Below are 21,178 nucleotides of genomic sequence, written 5' to 3' on the forward strand. Positions count from 1 at the left end.
CATTTTTTAAGCGCCCCCGCCCCACCCATGCTTACGGTCAAATGCGAATGCATACGTTACTCTCACACACATATGTAAATGGTGATCACACCACATATGTGAGGTATTGTTGCGAACGTCAAAGTGAGATCAATAAGTTTAACACCAGACCTCCTGTGTATCTCTAAACTGGTAACCTGTAAAGGCGTTTAAAGCTTTGCCTATGGGGAATTTTAAGTACCATAGTTTGCCACCATTCCACGGGCAGACGCAATTTTTAAATCGTGACTTGTTGGGTATCTATTTACTCGGCGTATCATCCTCTTTTATATTTTACACAAAAATTGGTATTATATTGTGATTGTGCGCAATAAAATGAACATGTATTTTTTCCAAAACAATTGCATTTGAAAAACTGCTGCGCAAATACCGTGTGACATAATAAATTAGAACACTCATCATTTTAATCTAGAGGGCCTCTGCTAAAAACAATATATATATCTATCTATATCTATAGATATAGATATAGATAGATATATATATATATATATATATATATATAGATATAGATATAGATATACACTACCGTTCAAAAGTTTGGGGTCACATTGAAATGTCCTTATTTTTGAAGGAAAAGCACTGTACTTTTAAATGAAGCTAACTTTAAACTAGTCCTAACTTTAAACAAATATACTCTATACATTGCTAATGTGGTAAATGACTATTCTAACTGCAAATGTCTAGTTTTTGGTGCAATATCTACATAGGTGTATAGAGGCCCATTTCCAGCAACTATCACTCCAGTGTTCTAATGGTACAATGTGTTTGCTCATTGGCTCAGAAGGCTAATTGATGATTAGCAAACCCTTGTGCAATCATGTTCACACATCTAAAAACAGTCTAGCTCCTTCCAGAAGCTACAAAACTGACCTTCCTGTGAGCAGATTGAGTTTCTGGAGCATCACATTTGTGGGGTCAATTAAACGCTCAAAATGGCCAGAAAAAGAGAACTTTCATCTGAAACTCGACAGTCTATTCTTGTTCTTAGAAATGAAGGCTATTCCATGCGAGAAATTGCAAAGAAATTGAAGATTTCCTACAACGGTGTGTACTACTCCCTTCAGAGGACAGCACAAACAGGCTCTAACCAGAGTAGAAAAAGAAGTGGGAGGCCGCGTTGCACAACTAAGCAAGAAGATAAGCACATTAGAGTCTCTAGTTTGAGAAACAGACGCCTCACAGGTCCCCAACTGGCATCTTCATTAAATAGTACCCGCAAAACACCAGTGTCAACATCTACACTGAAGAGGCGGCTGTGGGATTTTGGGCTTCAGGGCAGAGTGGCAAAGAAAAAGCCATATCTGAGACTGGCCAATAAAAGAAAAAGATTAAGATGGGCAAAAGAACACAGACATTGGACAGAGGAAGACTGGAAAAAAGTGTTGTGGACGGATGAATCCAAGTTTGAGGTGTTTGGATCACAAAGAAGAACGTTTGTGAGACGCAGAACAAATGAAAAGATGCTGGAAGAATGCCTGACGCCATCTGTTAAGCATGGTGGAGGTAATGTGATGGTCTGGGGTTGCTTTGGTGCTGGTAAGGTGGGAGCTTTGTACAGGGTAAAAGGGATTCTGAATAAGGAAGGCTATCACTCCATTTTGCAACGCCATGCCATACCCAGTGGACAGCGCTTGATTGGAGCCAATTTCATCCTACAACAGGACAATGACCCTAAACACACCTCCAAATTGTGCAAGAACTATTTACAGCAGAAGCAGGCAGCTGGTATTCTATCGGTAATGGAGTGGCCAGCACAGTCACCAGATCTGAACCCCATTGAGCTGTTGTGGGAGCAGCTTGACCGTATGGTACGCCAGAAGTGCCCATCCAACAAATCCAACTTGTGGGAGCTGCTTCTAGAAGCGTGGGGTGCAATTTCTCCAGCTTACCTCAATAAATTAACAGCTAGAATGCCAAAGGTGTGCAATGCTGTAATTGCTGCAAAAGGAGGATTCTTTGATGAAAGCAAAGTTTGATGTAAAAACAATGTTATTTCAAATACAAATCATTATTTCTAACCTTGTCAATGTCTTGACTCTATTTTCTATTCATTTCACAACGTATGGTGGTGAATAAGTGTGACTTTTCATGGAAAACACAAAATTGTTTGGGTGACCCCAAACTTTTGAACGGTAGTGTAGATATAATATAATGTTTGGGGGTTCTAAGTAATTTTCTAGTAAAAAAAAATAGATTTTTACATAGAAGTATATAGTATAAGAGAAGTGTCAGAGTTGGACTGGTTGGCAGGTGGTTAAACAAATGCGTGTTTGCACCTAAAGCTGGCTATACACTGGTATATTTTCGATTAAACATTCATACGGAAATTCTTTGTGCATTTCATGACTGGACGAATGTCGTTTAAAAGCACTTCAAAATTTAATTTGCTTTTAACATTTGATTTTGGAATGAATGTAATTTCCTAACTGAAAGCTACATACACTGTTAGAAATTAGTTCAAGAAAAATTTTCCATCCTCTTCCTTTGAAATTTCTTGTCATTGTGGTCAAACATAAATGTTGATTTTGACTTCACTGTGGATTAGAAAATCAAATGAATGTTCTTAAAACGAAAAATATTGAACAAATTTCTACCGGTGTACTTAGCTTTTTGCTGTCAGTGTGATGTCTGTTCACATTACTGTGAATAAGTAAAACTGATTGAATGTAGAATTCTTTAAACTCTAAATATAATTTCAAGGCACGGCAGTGTAAACTTGATGAGGTTGGTGGTAGGATCTGAAAGGTATATAATTATGGCACACTAACAACGCAGACAAGGGTTACGCAAACAAAACTCCTCTGTTTATGTTCACTGAGAAAATTTCACTTTCAACAAATCTCTTCCATCTCTTTAACTTCTAGAATGCGTACACAGCGACCGTGATTAATGGAACGCCATTCTGTACCTCTGCCAAGGAAGCCTACAGTCTTATGGCGAAAACTCCCCCCTGTGTCTCATCACTGAAATGCTCTGCGGTATTCCTTGTTTTTCTCGGAAAGGTAACGTGTTTTCAACAATGCTTGGTATGGTGTCCATCATAGTGCGTGTCATAATTTTTGGGAACGTGGACATACTCCCTTAGGCGCTTATAAGTCTACAGCTTTCTATTATAGACTACAAAATGAACCCTTTCTTTTCTGCAGTTTTTTACAATATCTGTAATAGACAAGCTACCCATGGCAGCAAAGGTATTGGTCATTAATGTGGGTTCATATAATAAGACACAGATTAATGTCTTAGGTATGTATTTATGAAAAAAAATGAAGAGCTATTTTTTTTATTATTATACAGGAATTATATAGTGCCAACAGTTATTTATCCTTTAAAACTGCATATACATGCGTTCTGTGCAAATGAGAGGAAAAACAAAGGTGATTAGGCTAATTCCCCTTTAAGTCTGCATTATGGCCACTAGATGGAGCTGACTATTACGGTAATTAAAGTTACAATTAACCTTCACTTAAAAAAACTGTTTTTTGCACAGAGCAGCCCCAATCATCCTCTTCTGGGGTCCCCCAGCAGTGCTCCTGGCAGCTCCCCTATGCCTCGTACCCCCCCCCAGGTAGGCGCTTACCAAGGGGGGGACTCGCTCCCAAGCCTCACTGTCTGTGTCCCTAGACAGACAGAGGGACTATGCCCCGCCCACTCATCATTCGATCTGATTGACAGCAGCAGGAGCCAATAGCACCCACTGCTATCAATCTTCCCTGTGAGGAGGGAGGGCCACAGCACTGCATCAAGATTGGGCTGGGCTCAGGTAAGTATAAGGGGGAGGAGGAGAATCCTCTTCAGAAAAGGTTTTGTTACCTTAATCTAGAGAATGCATTAAGGTTAAAAAAAACCTGTGGAACTAAATTCTTCGATTTAACACTTTCAAAAAAAGTTACATGCCAGGAATGTTTGTGATCTCAACCAAACTAACAAACCATCAAATGGCTGGTGTCATAACTGATCACATGTGCAGCATCTTGGAAGTTTCAGATCAAACAGAGGCTATGATGGCAGCTTCCTTGAATGAAAAGGATAGCAGGGTTTAGTTCCACTTTTAGGCTTTAGAACCACTTTAAATATGATCATCAGCTTCATCTCTTGGCCACAATTCTGTAATTTCCTAATACGCTCTATTCTAATATCATTTGGCTTGGAGAGCAAATAGCTTTATAACATTTGTTTTTCTATTCGCACAGAACTAATTCAACCTGACTGGGACATGTTTACGAAAATGCAGTTTAAGCCTGGTTTCACACGGACAGTTTTCAGGCGGACCTGATCGGACCAGCCATTACTCTCTATGGAGCGGCGGATATGTGTCTGCTGACACCCGCCAGAATCCAATCCGAACCTGTCCACCAAAAACAGACAGATGGGAGATCCATTCCCCATCCAACCATCGGATTGGATGACAGTCGAATTACGGAGACAATCTATGCGAAACCAGCCTAAAAATGGTGCTTATAGTCCTGTAAGCCCATTGATTGCCAATTTTTTTTTAACTCTGTGTCCTGCCCACAGCTCACTCTATGATCTGTAAAAGGAAGCACAATTGGGGTGCCAATAGGAACTGCCATAGAGTATTTTGGCAGTCTGCCTGCACATGTATCAAGTTCTTGAAGTGGCTGTTATAGCCCTATATGACCTATATCACCACCCCAAACCTCAGAGCTCTAGGATTTTCACATAACAGAATGCAGGCAAGGGGAGGGCCCCACAGCTAAAAAGTTGAAGATTAAAACGGTAGTAAATTCCCCTTTTTATCCACTTTATCTACCTATAAGAAGGCTTGCAGTGCCTTGAAAAAGTATTCATACCCCTTGAAATTTTCCACATTTTGTCATGTTACAACCAAAAACATGAATGTATTTTATTGGGATTTTATGTGATAGACCAACACAAAGTGGCACATAATTGTGAAGTGGAAGGAAAAAATGGTTTTCAAATTTTTTTACAAATCTAAAAATTGTGGCATCCATTTGTATTCAGCCCCCCTAAATCAATGTTGTAGAATCACATTTCACTGCAATTTCAGATACAAGTCTTTTTGGGGATGTCTCTACCAGCTTTGCACATCTAAAGAGTGACATTTTTGCCCATTCTTCTTTGCAAAATAGCTCTGTCAGATTGGATGGAGAGCGTCTGTGAACAGCAATTTTCAAGTCTTGCCACAGATTCCCAATTGGATTTAGGTCTTGACTATGATTGGGCAGTTCTAACACATGAATATGCCTTGATCTAAACCATTCCATTGTAGCTCTGGCTGTATGTTTAGGGTCGTTGTCCTGCTGGAAGGCGAACCTCCGCCCCAGTCCCAAGTCTTTTACAGACTCTTAACAGGTTTTCTTCTAAGATTGCCCTGTATTTGGCCCCATCCATCTTCCCATCAACTCTGACCAGCTTCCCTGTCCCTGCTGAAGAAAATCATCCCCACAACATGATGCACGGATACTTGATACACCACCATGTTTCATGATGGGGAATGGTGTGTTCAGGGTGATGGGTGATGTGCAGTGTTAGTTTTCTGCCAAACATAGCGTTTTGCTTTTAGGCCAAAAAATTACACGTTGGTCTCATCTGACCAGAGCACCTTCTTCCACATGTTTGCTGTGTCCCCCACATGGCTTCTCGCAAACTGCTAAACAGGACTTTTTATGGCTTTATTTCAGCAATGGCTTTCTTCTTGCCACTCTCCCATAAAGGCCAGATTTGTGGAGTGTATGACTAATAGTTGTCCTGTGGACAGATTCTCCCACCTGAGCTGTGGATTTTTGCAGCTCCTCCAGAGTTACCATGGGCCTCTTGGCTGCTTCTCTTATTAATGCTCTCCTTGCCCTGCCTGTCAGTTTAGGTGGACAGCCGTCTTGGTAGGTTGGCAGTTGTGCCATACTCTTTCTATTTTCAGATGATGGATTTAACAATGCTCTGTGAAATGTTCAAAGCTTGTGATATTTTCTTTATAGCTTAACACTGCTTTATACTTCTCCACAACTTTATCCCTGACCTGTCTGGTGTGTTCCTTGGCCTTATTGATGCTGTTTGTTCACTAAGGTTCTCTAACAAACCTCTGAGGGCTTCACAGAACAGTCGTATTTAGACTGAGATTAAATTACATACAGGTGAACTTTATTTACTAATTAGGTGACTTCTGAAGGTAATTATAAATTTAGATAAAACCTTGTGAGCTGCTATATAGTACCAAAAAGCTGCCGGCACTTCCCACACTTCCAAAATATGTGAAAATACAAAATGATTAAAAATAAGTGCAGCGCTATACAAAAAATCCAATGTGCATATACAAAAAATTATTATATATATATAAAGTGCAATATTCTGTAAAATTGTCACTAATAATATGCAAAAAAAATTTTTACGCCTTAAAAACTAGCAGTAAAGTGCAATATACTCCTTATTAAACACAGTGTCCTTATAAATTCCAATCAATCATGCAAAAAAACAAACAGTCCATTTGGTGAACTGTGATATCATCACTAGATTAATGAAGGTAATATCTTCACATTAATCCACCTCTGTGCATATATAGATATCCTTGTGCCACCTTCACCAGTTGTACCCTCACCTTATAGGCTTAATAACTACGCCTTTAGATTACAATCAATCCTCTGATTGGCCTCTTTAGATTTTCCTCCTCCTTATGGCTTATCCGTTTATTACATCAGCCTCTCAAGCCCTTCTTCGAGAGGCTGACGTATGAGGAACCAGGAAGCAACAAGGGAAAAAGAGTGTGTGTGTGTATATATGTGTATATATATATATATATAATTTTATTATTATACAGGATTTATATAGCGCCAACAGTTTGTGCAGCACTTTACAACATGAGGGCAGACAGTACACTTACACTACAAATCAATACAGGAGGGATCAGAGGGCCCTGCTCATAAGAGCTTACAATCTAGAAGGGAGGGTCAAGTGGAAACAAAAGGTAATAGCTGTGGGGGGGTGAGCTGATGTAGAAAATGAAAAAACAGTTGTTAGGTGTGGGTAGGGTAGGCTTCTACATATATATATATATATATATATATATATATATATATATATATATATATATAAAACATTTTATATATATATGTGTGTGTGTGTATATATGTGTATGTATGTATATGTATGTGTGTATGTATGTGTGTATATATATATATATAAAATAATTTTTTGCATATGTACATCCACTTCATAATTATGTGCCACTTTGTGTTGGTTTATCACATAAAATCCCAATAAAATACATTTACGTTTTTGGTTGTAACATGACAAAATGTGGAAAATTTCAAGGGGTATGAATACTTTTTCAAGGCACTGTGCCAGTAGGTGCAGTAAATATCTCCTAAATGTGCACCGTTTCAGAGATATTTAGCAGCCAGTGACTTCAGCAGCGCACTGCGCTGTCAATAGATGGCATGCAGTCCATTGAGGGAGATGTGCCATAGGCATGAGTCTTGCACACATGCACGGGAGAGATGTCATCGCGGCTTAGCCATTCAAATGGCTGGTGCCCGGGATCCCGAAAAGACCAGGTGAAGATGGAATGCCTGTTAGCGGTGAGGGATCCGATTTTTAGGTAAGTCTGTCATAATGTGCTAGTAAGCAGTGCATACTAGCACACTGTGACATGACATGCAGGGGGACCAGTTTGTTGGGTTTTTTTCTTTTTTTAAAAAACACGGTTTACTCCTGCTTTTATTCCAGAGGAGAGAGATGAGGTTTCTCCCATGCACTTTAACCAGTCATTCAGCGCAGGCCTATTCAGAGACAATGATGATGTGTAAAGTGTCTCTCCATAACAGCAATGCACATGTCTGTTTACTGTGGTCCGGCCATTTATTAAATGTGGTTTCCTAGGTTTAATGGGTTGTACTGAGACAGACTGTGTTCACACCTGGCTGCAGTGGTTTAAATTATTTTTCCTGCTCAGCTTTTGTATTTGTTGGCAAAATAATTCTGAAAACCCCAGATAACCTTTGCAGTATGTTACAGATCTTTGTAATGGATGTTATGCATGCAGACTAGTTCAAAATCAGACAGAAAATGGGGCTTGTGATCAACTTTCTTCAGGGCTGGTTCATATAGGCTCCATAATGCACTCCAGCACAAGTAGAATGCATAGATTTGCTATTATGTGTTGGTTGCTTACACCAATGGTCTGCACTGGGACACATTTGGAAAAAAAAACCTGCCTGCTGTGCTGACCTTCTTTTCCCCTATTCAAGTCAGTTTGGAGCATTTTGCAATTTATCTATGCTCACATGTACTAAAACATATGTCTGCTGTTAGCATGCTATTTTATACTTGCGCACTTTCTATCAAATAATCAGCTGTTGTAGTCCACACTTATTAAGTGTTTTGCATGTACACTCACAGGCCACTTTATTAGGTCCACCTGTCCAATTGCTTTGTAACACAAATTGCTAATCAGCCAATCACATGGCAGCAGCTCAATGCATTTAGGCATCTGGACGTGGTGAAGAAGACTTGTTGAAGTTCATACCAAGCATTAGAATGGGGAAGAAAGAGGATTTAAGTGACTTAGAACGTGCCATGGTTGTTGGTGCCAGACGGGCACCAAAAACTGCTGATCTACTGGCATTTTCAAGCACAACCATTGCTGGTGTTTACAGACAACGGTCCGAAAAGGGGAAAATATCCAGTGAGCTGCATTTGTGTGGATGAAAAGAGGGAAATGGGCAGACTGGTTCGAGATGATGAAAGGCAACAGTAACTCAAATAATCACTCATTACAACTAAGTAACTTTTCTTGGCACACTTTTCTTGGCACACTTTGGGACCCTTTGTACCAGTTGAGCATCGTTTAAATGCCACAGGCTATCTGAATATTGTTGCTGACTAGTGGTGCAACGGATCGTCACCAATCCGTGATCTGAATGGGTCAACCTGTTCGGATCGGCACAGAACGCGATCTGCGGAGCACTCCGCTGCCTCGGCCATAGGAAAGGCCGCTGCTCTGGAGCTAGGCTGAAGCCATCTTGGTAAACCTGGCAGCGGCCGCTGTCTCTTCAGGAAGTGACGTTTCGTCGCCGCCATCTTGCTACACCCCACACACCTGCACAGTAATGATAGAGTGAGAAGGGGGCAAGCGAACATCTTGTTACACCCACCGGAGTTTTAGATTTCACAGTTATTTTCAAAACAAAATGGAGCTTATATGCTTAAATACAGTATTTGTAAATCTGATGGACTGTTTAGATGTTAAATTTTAAAAGCAGCAGCAAACCTGCTGACCTTACGTGGTTGCTAATGTGACAGAACACCTCTGATTTTCACATTTAACTAAAGGTCAGCAGGTTTGCTGCTACTTTTAAAATTCAACATCTAAACAGTCCGTCGGATTTACAAATACTGTATTTAAGCATATAAGCTCCGTTTTGTGTTGAAAATAACTGTAAAATGTAAAACTCCGTTCGGTGTAACAAGATTTGTCTTGCCTTTTTTTTTTTTTTTGTGCTGATCCGAAAAATGATCCGATCCGAGACTCTGATCCAAGGAACGATCCGATCCGTAAGTTTTTTGATCCATTGCACCCCTATTGCTGACCATGTCCATCCCTTTATGACTACATTGTGCCCATCTTCTGATGGCTACTTCCAGCAGGATAATGCACCATGTCACAAAGCTCAGATCATCTTAAACTGGTTTCTTGAATATGACAATGAGGTCTCTGTACAATGGCCTCCACAGTCACCAGATCTCAATCTAATAGAGCACCTTTGGGATGTGGTGAACAGGAGATTTGCATCATGGATGTGCAGCCGACAAATCTGCAGCCACTGCGTGATGCTGTCATGTCAATATGGACCAAAAATCTCTGAAGAATCTTTCTAAAGTCTTGTTGAATCTATGCTACAAAGAATTAAGGCAGTTCTGAAGGCAAAAGGGGGTCCAACACGGTACTAGCAAGGTTTACCTTATAAAAATGGGCGTTGAGTGTGTATATATCCAGTTCTACAGTGCTATATTTTCTCTGTTACTTGTAACATGCAGATATATAATGGTTCACAAGCCACACCAAATAAATACGTAACCCCCTGTTCCTCCATATATAAAGTGCTATATTCCAGTGCCATCAATACAACAATTGTATTTCTGTCACAGAAATTAAACAATTAATTGTCCAGTGTAGTAGCAAAGTGCCACAATTTCAATAATTAAGTGTCCAGTGCAAAGCAGCAATCATTAGTGCTTCATTTTACTCCCAAGTGCTCAGTGAAGCGAAGACGCTCTTGGAAGACTTTGGAAAATGAAACGCGTAAGAACAGAGCTAACAGGTGCTGATTTCATACCACATGGAAGTGCTGAGCTCACATGGGATAAGAGTGGACCCGACACAGAGTAATAACAAGTGTTTTATCTTAGTTCTGGGACACAGCACAGTTTCATGTGAGTGCATTTGTTTTTTTGGTATGTGATTTTATCAATAAATAAGGATTTTATGCTATGTGGGCGATTTTACTTTTGTTGCTTGTGCTTGATCTATGTAGTGAGCATTGTGTAATTTACTGAACAAGATGGGTGGAGGAGCTTAAAGGAACAGCATATCCCCTTGAGAAAAGTGCTTATTGCCCCACTTGCTGAGGAAAGGGGGTCAAAGATTTCTGGTGAATTCTCGCTGGTGTGCAGGCAGTAGCACAGAGGAGGAAACACTGGTGACACAGAGTGTAGTGTGCAACACTTTGGATGCAGAATTGATAACGGCATCATTAAAATTGGAGACACTCAGCACTTGGAGTAAAGTGAAGCACTAATAATTGCTGCTTTGTATTGGACACTTTATTATTGAAATAGTGGCACTTTGCTAAAGCACTGGACACTTTATTGTTGAAATTTAAACACTAAAAACTTTCTGTGACTGAAATATTTTGAAATATGTGTGGTATTAAGAGCACTGTAATAGTGGTACTGAGCACTTTTATATATGGAGGAATAGGGGGTTATGTATTTATTGGGTTTGGATTGTGAACTGATTATTATATATCTGCATGTTACAAGCAACAGAGAAAATATGGCACTGCTGTTAACAGTTTCAGGGAGTTAAAAATATATTTTAGCTTTACATACATGTTATTTTAAATATGTGGAAGGGTTCTAAGCTCTGTCAGGTTTTTATTGCCATCTGTGTCCCTGGTGTGAAGATTCGCCCTCTTAATCGGTCCTGATGTCCATTGTCTCTGGTACTGAAAGTGATGGGAAATCCGAGTGATGAGAAGAATAGGAGACAAAGGAAACTCTTCCAGTGAATGAACCTCTTTTAAGCGGGGATATCCCATCTCTTTGGAATGATTTCCTGGGACAGAAAGTGAAGAGAAATCTCATGGACTAATTGTTGGTGGGACAAATAGATTCAACATATCCCCATTTAACAGAAGTCAACCTAACGGTCAACTTCTGTCAAACGGCCATAAATGGATCGAAAATTCAGCTGGTCCCTGCTAAACTGGTTGAATTTGGATCCATTTATGACCTGTTTTAGCCTTAAAGTTACAGTTTGTCTACCAAAAGGCATATTTGTGATTTGAATATAATGTGTTTAACTTTTTTTTGGCTTTCCCCTAGGTTTTTGTTGTGTGTTTCACAGTATTTGGAGGACTAATGGCTTTTAATTACCATCGAGAACTGCATGTTTGGGTCATCCCTCTGCTGTTAGTTGCTTTCTTTGCTTACCTAGTTGCCCACAGTTTCTTATCCCTGTTTGAAAGCGTTGTACATAGTCTGCTCCTGTGTTACGCAATAGACATTGAGACAAATGATGGCTCATCTGAAAACCCCTACTTCATGGATCAGGAGTTGACGGTGAGTAAGCATTAATGTGTGCAACTCTTGGGCCTATTGATACTCAAAGGACACCTTTACTTTTGGTGATTTTGTCTTTCACAGCCTCTCCGTTTCCTCCCTCAATCAAACCCACATGCTGTAACACCGATACAGAGATTTTTCCTGTTCGAAGGCAAAAAATAAATGTTAGAAAATGTAACCAGCATATGGGCAGGGGGTCTGGAAAGCAGATTAAAAGGTGACACCCCCTACTGGCCAGTAAAGCTGGGGCCAGAGATTCTCCACGGTCTTCCCGAGACTGGAGAACAAACCACATGAAGAACAGATGATTAGCAGATTTTACAATGCATCAGCAGAAACCTCTCCAACTGCATTACAAACTTTTTTGCCAAGGAGATGTTTCATTCCTAATTACAGCAAATTAGCAGAGGAGTAGTGAACCATGTTTCATTATAGCTGGGGGATGTTGTTATGATTAAACTAGCTGACTGGAGCCAAATCCAACCTACCTGTTCCTGGAATCAAAGTACAAAGCAACAAAAATGTGTCCTCCACCATTACAAGAGACTAGTGGCGTTCTGCCAGAGCTAGAAATATGAACAGAATCATACTGTACAGCTGACATTTTTAAGGGATTATTTGTGTTTAATAAGAAAAATATAATACTGTATTATGAAGCACTTACATTTTGTATTTATGCAGGCATCAGTGAGTTATTGTAGCTAAGTCCTTATGCCTAATGAGATTACCCGAATCATAGCTAGCCATAATAATAACAATGTGATGGAAGATCTAGGTTTTTCTAGTTAAACAGAAGCAAGTAAATATCATTAATGAAAATTTACAGTAACATTGGTAATTGCTGGTGTATTCAAGGGTCTTTTTCTTGCTGTAGCTGTCAGATGTGCTCAAGGAAGAGATTTTCAGTTTTACAGATTTTAACTGCAACTTCCACTGCTGGCAAAGAATGGTATTTTGGCAGAATAAAAAGTATAATAGTTCTCTATGGCAGTGTTTCCCAAGTGTGTATCATGTACCCCTGATGGTGTGTAGTAACTTCTTTCTCATCTATTGAGGTACACAGAAATTCATATATTGTCTAGTTATACTGCTGCCTGCTGGAGGATTGGACACTGAAAAGCCAAAAAAATGTATGCCAGCCCCAGTATAACCTCTCCTCTATCCAGCATGCCTCCAATTTGTGTTAGTGCTCTGAGAGGATTGGCATCTACTCATATTTTGCTAGGCTGTTTTTTTATTCGATCTTTCTTTGGATTCTTCTTTCATGGACTTCAGTCAAGATTCCTCACTACATTGCTGCTTGAGCTGGTCTCTATGTAGCAGCTGTCTGGACTGGCCTTTATAGACACCTCTGGAATGGGGGGTAGGTCTGAAATGCGATCTTTGGACACTGGTATCTGCTTTGGCGCTTTCCAGACCTTTGTGTATTGGTAAAAGTTAGCGGCCGAACGCTTTTGAGGTCCAGAGCCATGGCTACAGAGAAGCTTGCTTGCTTCTCTGTAGACTCACTCTGTTGACTAGGCCCATTAGGCTGAAGCACTGGGAGCTACCTCTTTATTTGTATTGCTGGACACCTTTTGAAATTTCATATTACCACCAGGGTTATCACAGTCAGGGGTTAACGCCGAAGGACTGCATGCTGACACCCTCAGCTGGGTAGTGTGTTGGAATTCCAATCTCCAATCTGTTTTTTCTGCCCACCTACAAGTGACCTGGTCTCCTCTGGACGACTGACCCTCATCAGTACCTGCTGCCTGGGTTTGTGAGTACCTGAGTCCTTGTCTTACACTTTGGGCCAAGCTGTATCACTGCCATGTGGTTGCAGCAAGTCTGAACATAAAAAGGGGACAATCAGGATGCTATGGCTAATCCCACCCCATATCCTTCAAACAAATTCAGGGGTATCTACTTGGTATCCACTGAATGTCTGTAATCTTGAATCTAGTGACCCTGTAGTTAAGGTCTGCATTACTGGAATCTCCCTCAGCTCCATCTAATAAAGGCCAAATTACCAACCCTGTTGTCAGGAACCTCTACTGCTGTCATTCAAGACTTTGTGGCCAGAATCGCCCAATTCCATGTGGCTACTGACCTCAGAGGCTCCTAGCACACCCCATTGCCCTCTGACCATATTGAGGCCTAAGATCAGACTGGGCCACTGGTCACTGTGACCACCACTAACTCAGAGTTACAAGTTTTTTTGGCTCTTATTGTTACAGCATGTACTATGCTGCATTTGGAGAATCATCCTGTTGTCCATTTTTCAAGGTGTTCCACTATGCAGGCTGGATGCACCCGGATGAGTCTTTGGTCCCACCTTGGTGTATACCCACTGCGGATCTGCCAGTGACCCACCTTAACAGGAAAATCACTATACAGTTGGAAGGTGTGCTTACCTTTAAGGATTCTACTGGAAGACAGTTGGAATCCCTCTGACAGGCTCTACCCTTCTTCCTGTACCAGCTGTGACTTTAATTTGTCAATCTGTGGCAGAATAGGTTAGATCCCTCAAAAGTATCTATCTGCCTCTGCTGCAGACCCCTTCTTAATTGAACATGTGGAGAAGATGTCTGGAGCCTTATATTTCAGCTGTGATGGCTTGTTACAAGCATCTTAGCTTCTGTCCCACATGGGTCTGTATTCTATAAAGATGCACAGAGCACTCTGGTTAAGGTGTTGCCATATCCAAAGAGAATATGACTCGCTTGGCCTTCCAGGGGACAGGCCTCTTTGGTCCTACACTTGATAACACCATTGAGGACTCTATGGAAGGCCAGAGTATTCTCCTGCCTCAACTTGGGAAACCTAGGGAGAGGTCAGCTGAACCTTCTCTCTCTCACCTTCTTATGCCGTAGGTGCCCCTGTGCCCTCGGAGACTGACTCTCTGGCAGCCCATAAGGCTCTAAGTCAGAGCCCAGCTAAGTCCTTTGTAAAGCCTTTAGCATGAAAGTGATTATGTACCCTGACAGGTTGTTCTGTAGTTTGCCTCTCAGGCATTCAGGTGCAGAGAATCCTCCTTTAGACTCGCAGGCTAATCCTTTGCCCCTGGCGCCCCCTTAAGCTGGCCACTCCTGCGCTACAGCACATATTAATGCCCCTTTCACCCCTGAACCCCTTGCTCCAGAACATGTCAACTCTGTCTTTGGAGTTGTGCCCCTTCTGGGCCACCACTCTTTCTCCCAGGAAAATATCCTATCCTCCGGACATGAAAAGCCCGTAAAGAATAACTTCACCCTTATCCTAAAAATGACAATAAGAGCCCTTTCACACCGGGCCGCCCATAGCGTCGGCGGTAAAACGCCACTATTTTTAGCGGCGTTTTACCGTCGGATTAGCGGCACATTTCGGCCGCTAGCGGGGCGCTTTTACCCCCTGCTAGCGGCCGAGAAAGGGTTAAAACCGCCCGCAATGCACCACAATAGAGGCATTTTGCCGGCGGTATCCCAGCGCTGCCCCATTGATTTCAATGGGGAGCAGCGGTGGAGGAGCGGTAAACACACCGCTCCTTCACCGCTTCAAAGAAGCTGCTGGCAGGACTTTTTTTCCCGTCCTGCCAGCGCAGCGCTCCAGTGTGAAAGCCCTCAGGCTTTCACACTGGAGACAATGCTGCAGCTGTTTGAGGGCGGATTGCAGGCGCTATTTTTAATGCTATAGCGCCTGCAAAATGCCCTCGGTGTGAAAGGGGTCTAAAGGCACCTTTATAAAGGGTGATGAAGCATTCCTAGGCTGCAGCTGTGAGACCAGATAAATAGACCAGTGCCTCATTCACCAGAAAGTGGAAAAGCACTCATTGAAAGTAACTGAAAAAATGTTTAATGAATGCGAGGTGTTTTTATTTCGGTATGCAGAGCTGATATGAATTTAATAAATATAGGGGAATGTGCACCTTAATGGTACCCCTTAGCATCATTCTCCAGTGGGTCCTCCTGACCTACTATACAAAAAGTGGGGAGTTTTGGGGCTTTTAAATGAAGCACGTATGTGCCTCCATCCCTGGTTTGAAAAGACAGAGAGAAGGGAATTGGGGACTTTGAGTGAGGCTATTGACTGGTTAGGTATAAATATGTTTGAACATGTTTTAATGACATATTTAAATATAAATGCATTACAAAAGTACATATTGTGTATAAAGTAATAACACATAATATGGACGCACACATAACAAACTTGTCATAAATTATTGAATGTACATAACATAGTCAATAACCATATAAAAATAATTGTACATAACTATGAATATGTGTGTGTGTGTGTATATATATATATATATGTGTGTTTGTTGGCTTGGCAGCACTAAAAACAACTGTTGAATATTTTAAAGTAAAAATATTGTAATATAATGAAACTGAAACTGAGTAGACATTGTATCTAGATATAGTCCTATTAAGTCATATAGCTACATCCTGAATGCCCCAACGCGTTTCGTGTTTGAACACTTCCTCATGGGCGGATGCTATAGGGCAGTGATGGCGAACCTTGGCACCCCAGATGTTTTGGAACTACATTTCCCATGATGCTCAACTACACTGCAGAGTGCATGAGCATCATGGTAAATGTAGTTCCAAAACATCTGAGATGCCAAGGTTAGCCACCACTGCTATAGGGTTTCCATAAAGAACAATATGTAATTAGATCTAATGTTAGAATAGGCACAACAGAAATAGTCAAGTTTGTCAGTCCTAGGTACTTATATACAACAGAGTACAATAGTATGTAGTATGGGTAGGGCCAGGGCCAGAAGGGTAGTCTATCCTGGGAGCTTTTCGGCAGCAAAGGTCCGATGGTCTTTCCGACTGACTTTCGACTGACTTTCTAACGAACGAACTTGCCTACAAATGATCACACCAAAGTCCGACAGATTCGTACGTGATGACGTACGACCGGACTAAAATAAGGAAGTTGATAGCCAGTAGCCAATAGCTGCCCTAGCGTCGGTTTTCGTCCGTCGGACTAGCATACATACAAGCAGATTTTTTGACCGGACTCGAGTCCGTCGGAAAGATTTGAAACATGTACCAAATCTAAAGTCCGTCAGATTTTCGACAGAAAAAGTCCGCTGAAGGTCCGATGAAGCCCACACACGTTCGGATTGTCTGCCGGACCAGTCCGGTCGAAAAGTCCGCTCGTGTGTATGTGGCATTAGTTTAAAGCCAACATATGTATATATATGAATTCATACAGTTATGTACAATTATTTTTATACTGTTATTGACTTTTATGTACATTCAATAATTTGAAAATTTTGTCATGTGTGCATCCGTAATATGTGTTATTACTTTATACACTATATGTACTTTTGTAATGCATTTTAATTTAAATATGTCATTAAAACATGTTCAAACATATTTTTACCTAACCAATCAATAGCCTCATTCAAAGTCCCAATTCCCTTCTCTTTGTCTCCTGACCTACTAGGTTGACTGGGATCAGATTTGACTGTTCCCTGCCTGGATAAAGACCTGGAATACTTACTGTTGCCCATGCACACCTAATACTTCTTGGGCATAGGCTTCTGTGTTCATTCTAGTGCCTTTTACTGGCATCCCCATTGTGGGATGCTTAGACGATCAGCGAGTCAGCTTTGTGGAACTACATATTCGGCATCTTCCTGAAAAGCTGCAAGATCTGGCCAGTTATGGTTTCATCAGATTTCAGCATTGGAAACTGTCACCTGTGGACTAAGTTAACCAGCTTAGTCCCTGGCTACAGAGATCCACAGTATGTGTACTTTTAGGGCCCTCATTATCAGACAGGGAAACACTTCCTCCTCACCTGCAGGATGTTAGGCATAGGGGGTCAGCCTCTAAGAATTGTCTCCCTTAATCCTTTTTTTCTCAGTCTATTTAGGCTCCCCTCCACATTCTTATGTTTCTGGTTCTCAAGCAATCTAAAATGTCTGTCTCTATGAACCAAGTAGCTTGGATGGGTCCTTCTACTTGCATCAGGGGCTTCACTCACTGAAGAACCATTATCCCCAAGACTACTGTGTGGCCCTTCAGAACAGGTGGTTCCTTCTTCATTGGGGGATCCCGCTTTGAGCAAGTTTCCTGGTTCAGACTCTGTTAAACACCATTGAGGTGCTGCCGTAGAAGGATGTGCTTTTTTCAGATTTCATGTCTGAGGTTTACAAACTTGGGAAACGGTTGCTCTCATCTGGTAGATTGTGGATGTAGAGGAGAGGTTAACGAACCTAGGTGCGCCTCAAATTCTGCTTGGTAGGTGAAAATTGTTGTTGGAAAACCTGGGCCTCCCTGAATGGTCAGCTGGAGTTACGCATTCGTTTCCTGCTGCTGGTATCCACCTACAGGAACAAAGTATGTATTGACTACTTTGTGGTACCTGTCCATGTTGAGAAAGATTTATTGGATGCCTTCTCTTGCCCTCCTATTACTCAGGTGAATGTTCTGCTGAGAGAAAACAAAGCAACAGGCGCCTCTTAGTAAGACTGTTTAAATTTAATAACAAATGATAAACAGTTTTTTACATATGAGTGTTTTAATGCAATTTGTTATTAAATTCAAACAGTCTTACTAAAAGGTGCCTGTTGCTTTGTTTTCTCTCTTACATATCTGGACTGGCTTCAACTCCCCCCACAAGGCTGCCCTACCATACAGACTGCACATCTTCACACAGAGCTGTATTTGCTCAAAGGACTTTTTTATGAACTTGCATCGCTTATCTCCATACTTTGACCTGTGCCGCTATCCATTGTTGTTTTCTACTGAATGTTCTGCTGAGGTTCAGATCTCTTGCTCCATGGCTGTTGACAGTTTTCTTGATCTAAGGGATCAGGCACTTTCTTAGACCTATAGCAAGACCGTTTATAAACAGGATCCTCTGAAATGCCCCAGTGGTGTAAGGGAAATGTATGAGCTTTATCATCGGTTTTATCTGGTGGCTTCTATCTCACCAGTTCAGGGCTAAGATCTCACTTCCATTTCCCTTGTGAGGGTATCTACCATGCACCTTACCCTTCAGTTATATTGACTTTGTGGGATCTAGCCCAAGTTCTCTGACTGTCTTAGGAGTCAATTCACATCTGTGGTGGGCTGTTGTATTTTACCTCTTCCGGGGTTTTCCCTGGTAAATCTAAAAAGATTTGTTGTCTGACCAAACAACTTCTTTTTGTCTCTTTGATCCTTTAGAGTCAGTGGTGTAAAGGCTTTGGGCTGCAGGTTTTTTGCACCTGAACTTGTTTTGTCCTAGGTACTCCTTGGACCTGTTCCTTCCAGGGTTAATCTAATTTTTTCACGACCACATCAGTTTTTTTTTTCCCTGCATGAGAATTTTTTCTTCCTGTTTTCATGGGGTTCTGATTTGTCAGATTCTTGCTTGACCCAGGTCTGTGTTCCCTTCCATGTGGAGTAACTCTCCCTCTGGTGGTGACCTTTCTTTTTTGTTCTTGAGCATCAAGTAGATCTCATCAAGTGTCAGATTTGAGCGACAGGCCTTCAGGCAAGCAGTCCAAAGTTCTGCTCACTTCTGCCTATTAACCATTGTTGCTCTGGCACCCACCCCTTAGTTGGACGGCTTTTGGTCACCCCGTCAGTATCTAAATCCCTTCCAATGGACAAGGAAGAAGGTAGTTTTGTACTCACAGAAAATCGTTTTCTAGCAGTTTCTTCAGAGAGCTAGGTCCCATGCCTCTGTGTTTATGTTCATGCTCCTGGTACTACTTGTTAAAAACTGAGGTATTCTAGGTCAGTGGCCATCAACCCTGTACCCTGTGTTTTTTTCGTTTAATTTATATACAGCCCACTGCCTGAACAAAGTAAAAAAACAGCTTGGCCAGCTTATGGACTTTTAAATGCATTGACAAATCATGTCTCCTAATAAAGCCAGGTCCCTTAGTTTAGAAGTTTAGAAGTCACACTTTTGGACACTGTTTAGTTTTGACCTTAAACTGTCATTAAACCCACATCATTTAAAACTATCAATAAATGGTGTATTGCATGCTGTTCATACTCAGTCACTAAGAGATTTGTTTTCTGTATTCTGCAAAAAACAAATTTGGTTTATCCTGCTGTACTGGGTCATGCGATAGCTGTATATCGTTTAGGAAAAAAGGTACTTCGATTTTTAAAATTAAAATAATTACAGTGCCATCATCCATATACAAGGGATAATGTAAAATGAACAGTGTGCGTTTAGTATCACTTTAACATATGATGGTAACCCTACCCCCAATCACATACATTTTAACATGCCTTTATATAAACCTGCTTTGCATTTTTGCCTGTTCTAATTTGTGTTGGATTTGTGCAACATTTATTGAACTGCACTTTTATAATATATCTTGTGGTTTCAAAAATTGTTTTCAGACATTAATACACCAAAGTAGCAGTGACCCAGAGGCGATAAAGAACAGGCCACTGCAGAACGGAGAGGATGGAACTGAGCTGCGACCAATAGCAAGAGCGGACTGAGTGCCTGACATGTTCTCTTTAAAAACAGTAAGCTAAAGAAATATGGAAGATGACAAACCCCCTCTTACCTTGCCGGTACATTACCTAAAACAGCTGCTGCTTCTGGCATATGGGAGAGGCCTAGCCACAAAAATTGCCTGTGGATCTTTGAGCCCGAAGGACTGTGTCCAGTGTCATTTCATCCAGAATTCTACAGTGCCTTTTAAACTTTACACCAAACTATAGGGTGTGCTGTTTATTAAATTGCAATATACACTATAAAAAAAGCTTTTTGCACTTGCCATCTTTATAGTGCCCTTCATCATTTTCTTTAAGATATACTCATATTTTTAAATATTACTATTGAGAACTATTTGAAATGTGTGCAGAGCCTGTGTTTTATGTGCTTTTCACATTATATAACACAGTGAGAATTATTCTATTTTTATATTTCATAAAAGATGTATGCTATAAATGTTCGACCAGTATATTTTTTTGAGTTTTGTATTGTATCAAGGAGCATATCCTACAAGTATGTGCTGGGAGACCACAGGTACACTTTACAATAAATGGTGTGATTTCCAATCGCAGTGTTATGAAAAAATTGCCTTTCTTCTGTTGGTACAGGGTGTGCCTGATAGCGAGTAAAAATCTGTGGAAAATCTTTATATTTATTCAATCGATGTACTGTATACAGCAATGCTTACTGTAAAAACAAAAGCAAAGTCAGTTCACCAAAAAAAAAAAAAAATTCCAATTCTGTCCAAAAGTCAGAAAGCGCTGCAGCTTATCTTAAAAGTGCTTGTAAACCTCAGACACAAAATCTAACAAAGAACATATTTCTATAGTGTTTACTTGCCTTTATCCAAAGCGCAAACGGTAAACCGCATCGCTCACAGCTTGTCACCCAAAAG

The 21,178-nt window shown here is 40.9% G+C and overlaps 1 protein-coding gene across 3 annotated transcripts in view; it reads left to right on the forward strand.

Annotated features, from left to right (window-relative positions):
* SLC44A3 (solute carrier family 44 member 3) overlaps window positions 1–20,849 on the forward strand; it is a 225,516-nt gene extending 204,667 nt beyond the window's left edge. For 2 of the 3 annotated variants that reach the window (XM_073593073.1, XM_073593075.1), the window contains 3 exons: window positions 2,904–3,041; window positions 11,620–11,856; window positions 20,181–20,849. In XM_073593073.1, coding sequence (XP_073449174.1) covers window positions 2,904–3,041; window positions 11,620–11,856; window positions 20,181–20,285 — 480 coding nt within the window. In that variant the 3' untranslated portion in view covers window positions 20,286–20,849. The remainder of the gene's footprint in view (window positions 1–2,903; window positions 3,042–11,619; window positions 11,857–20,180) is intronic. The other variant, XM_073593076.1, reaches the window with a different exon arrangement.
* Window positions 20,850–21,178: the final 329 nt, after the last annotated feature.

The sequence above is a fragment of the Aquarana catesbeiana genome, linkage group LG07, assembly GCF_042186555.1.
Source record: "Aquarana catesbeiana isolate 2022-GZ linkage group LG07, ASM4218655v1, whole genome shotgun sequence".
Taxonomy (NCBI): domain Eukaryota; kingdom Metazoa; phylum Chordata; class Amphibia; order Anura; family Ranidae; genus Aquarana; species Aquarana catesbeiana.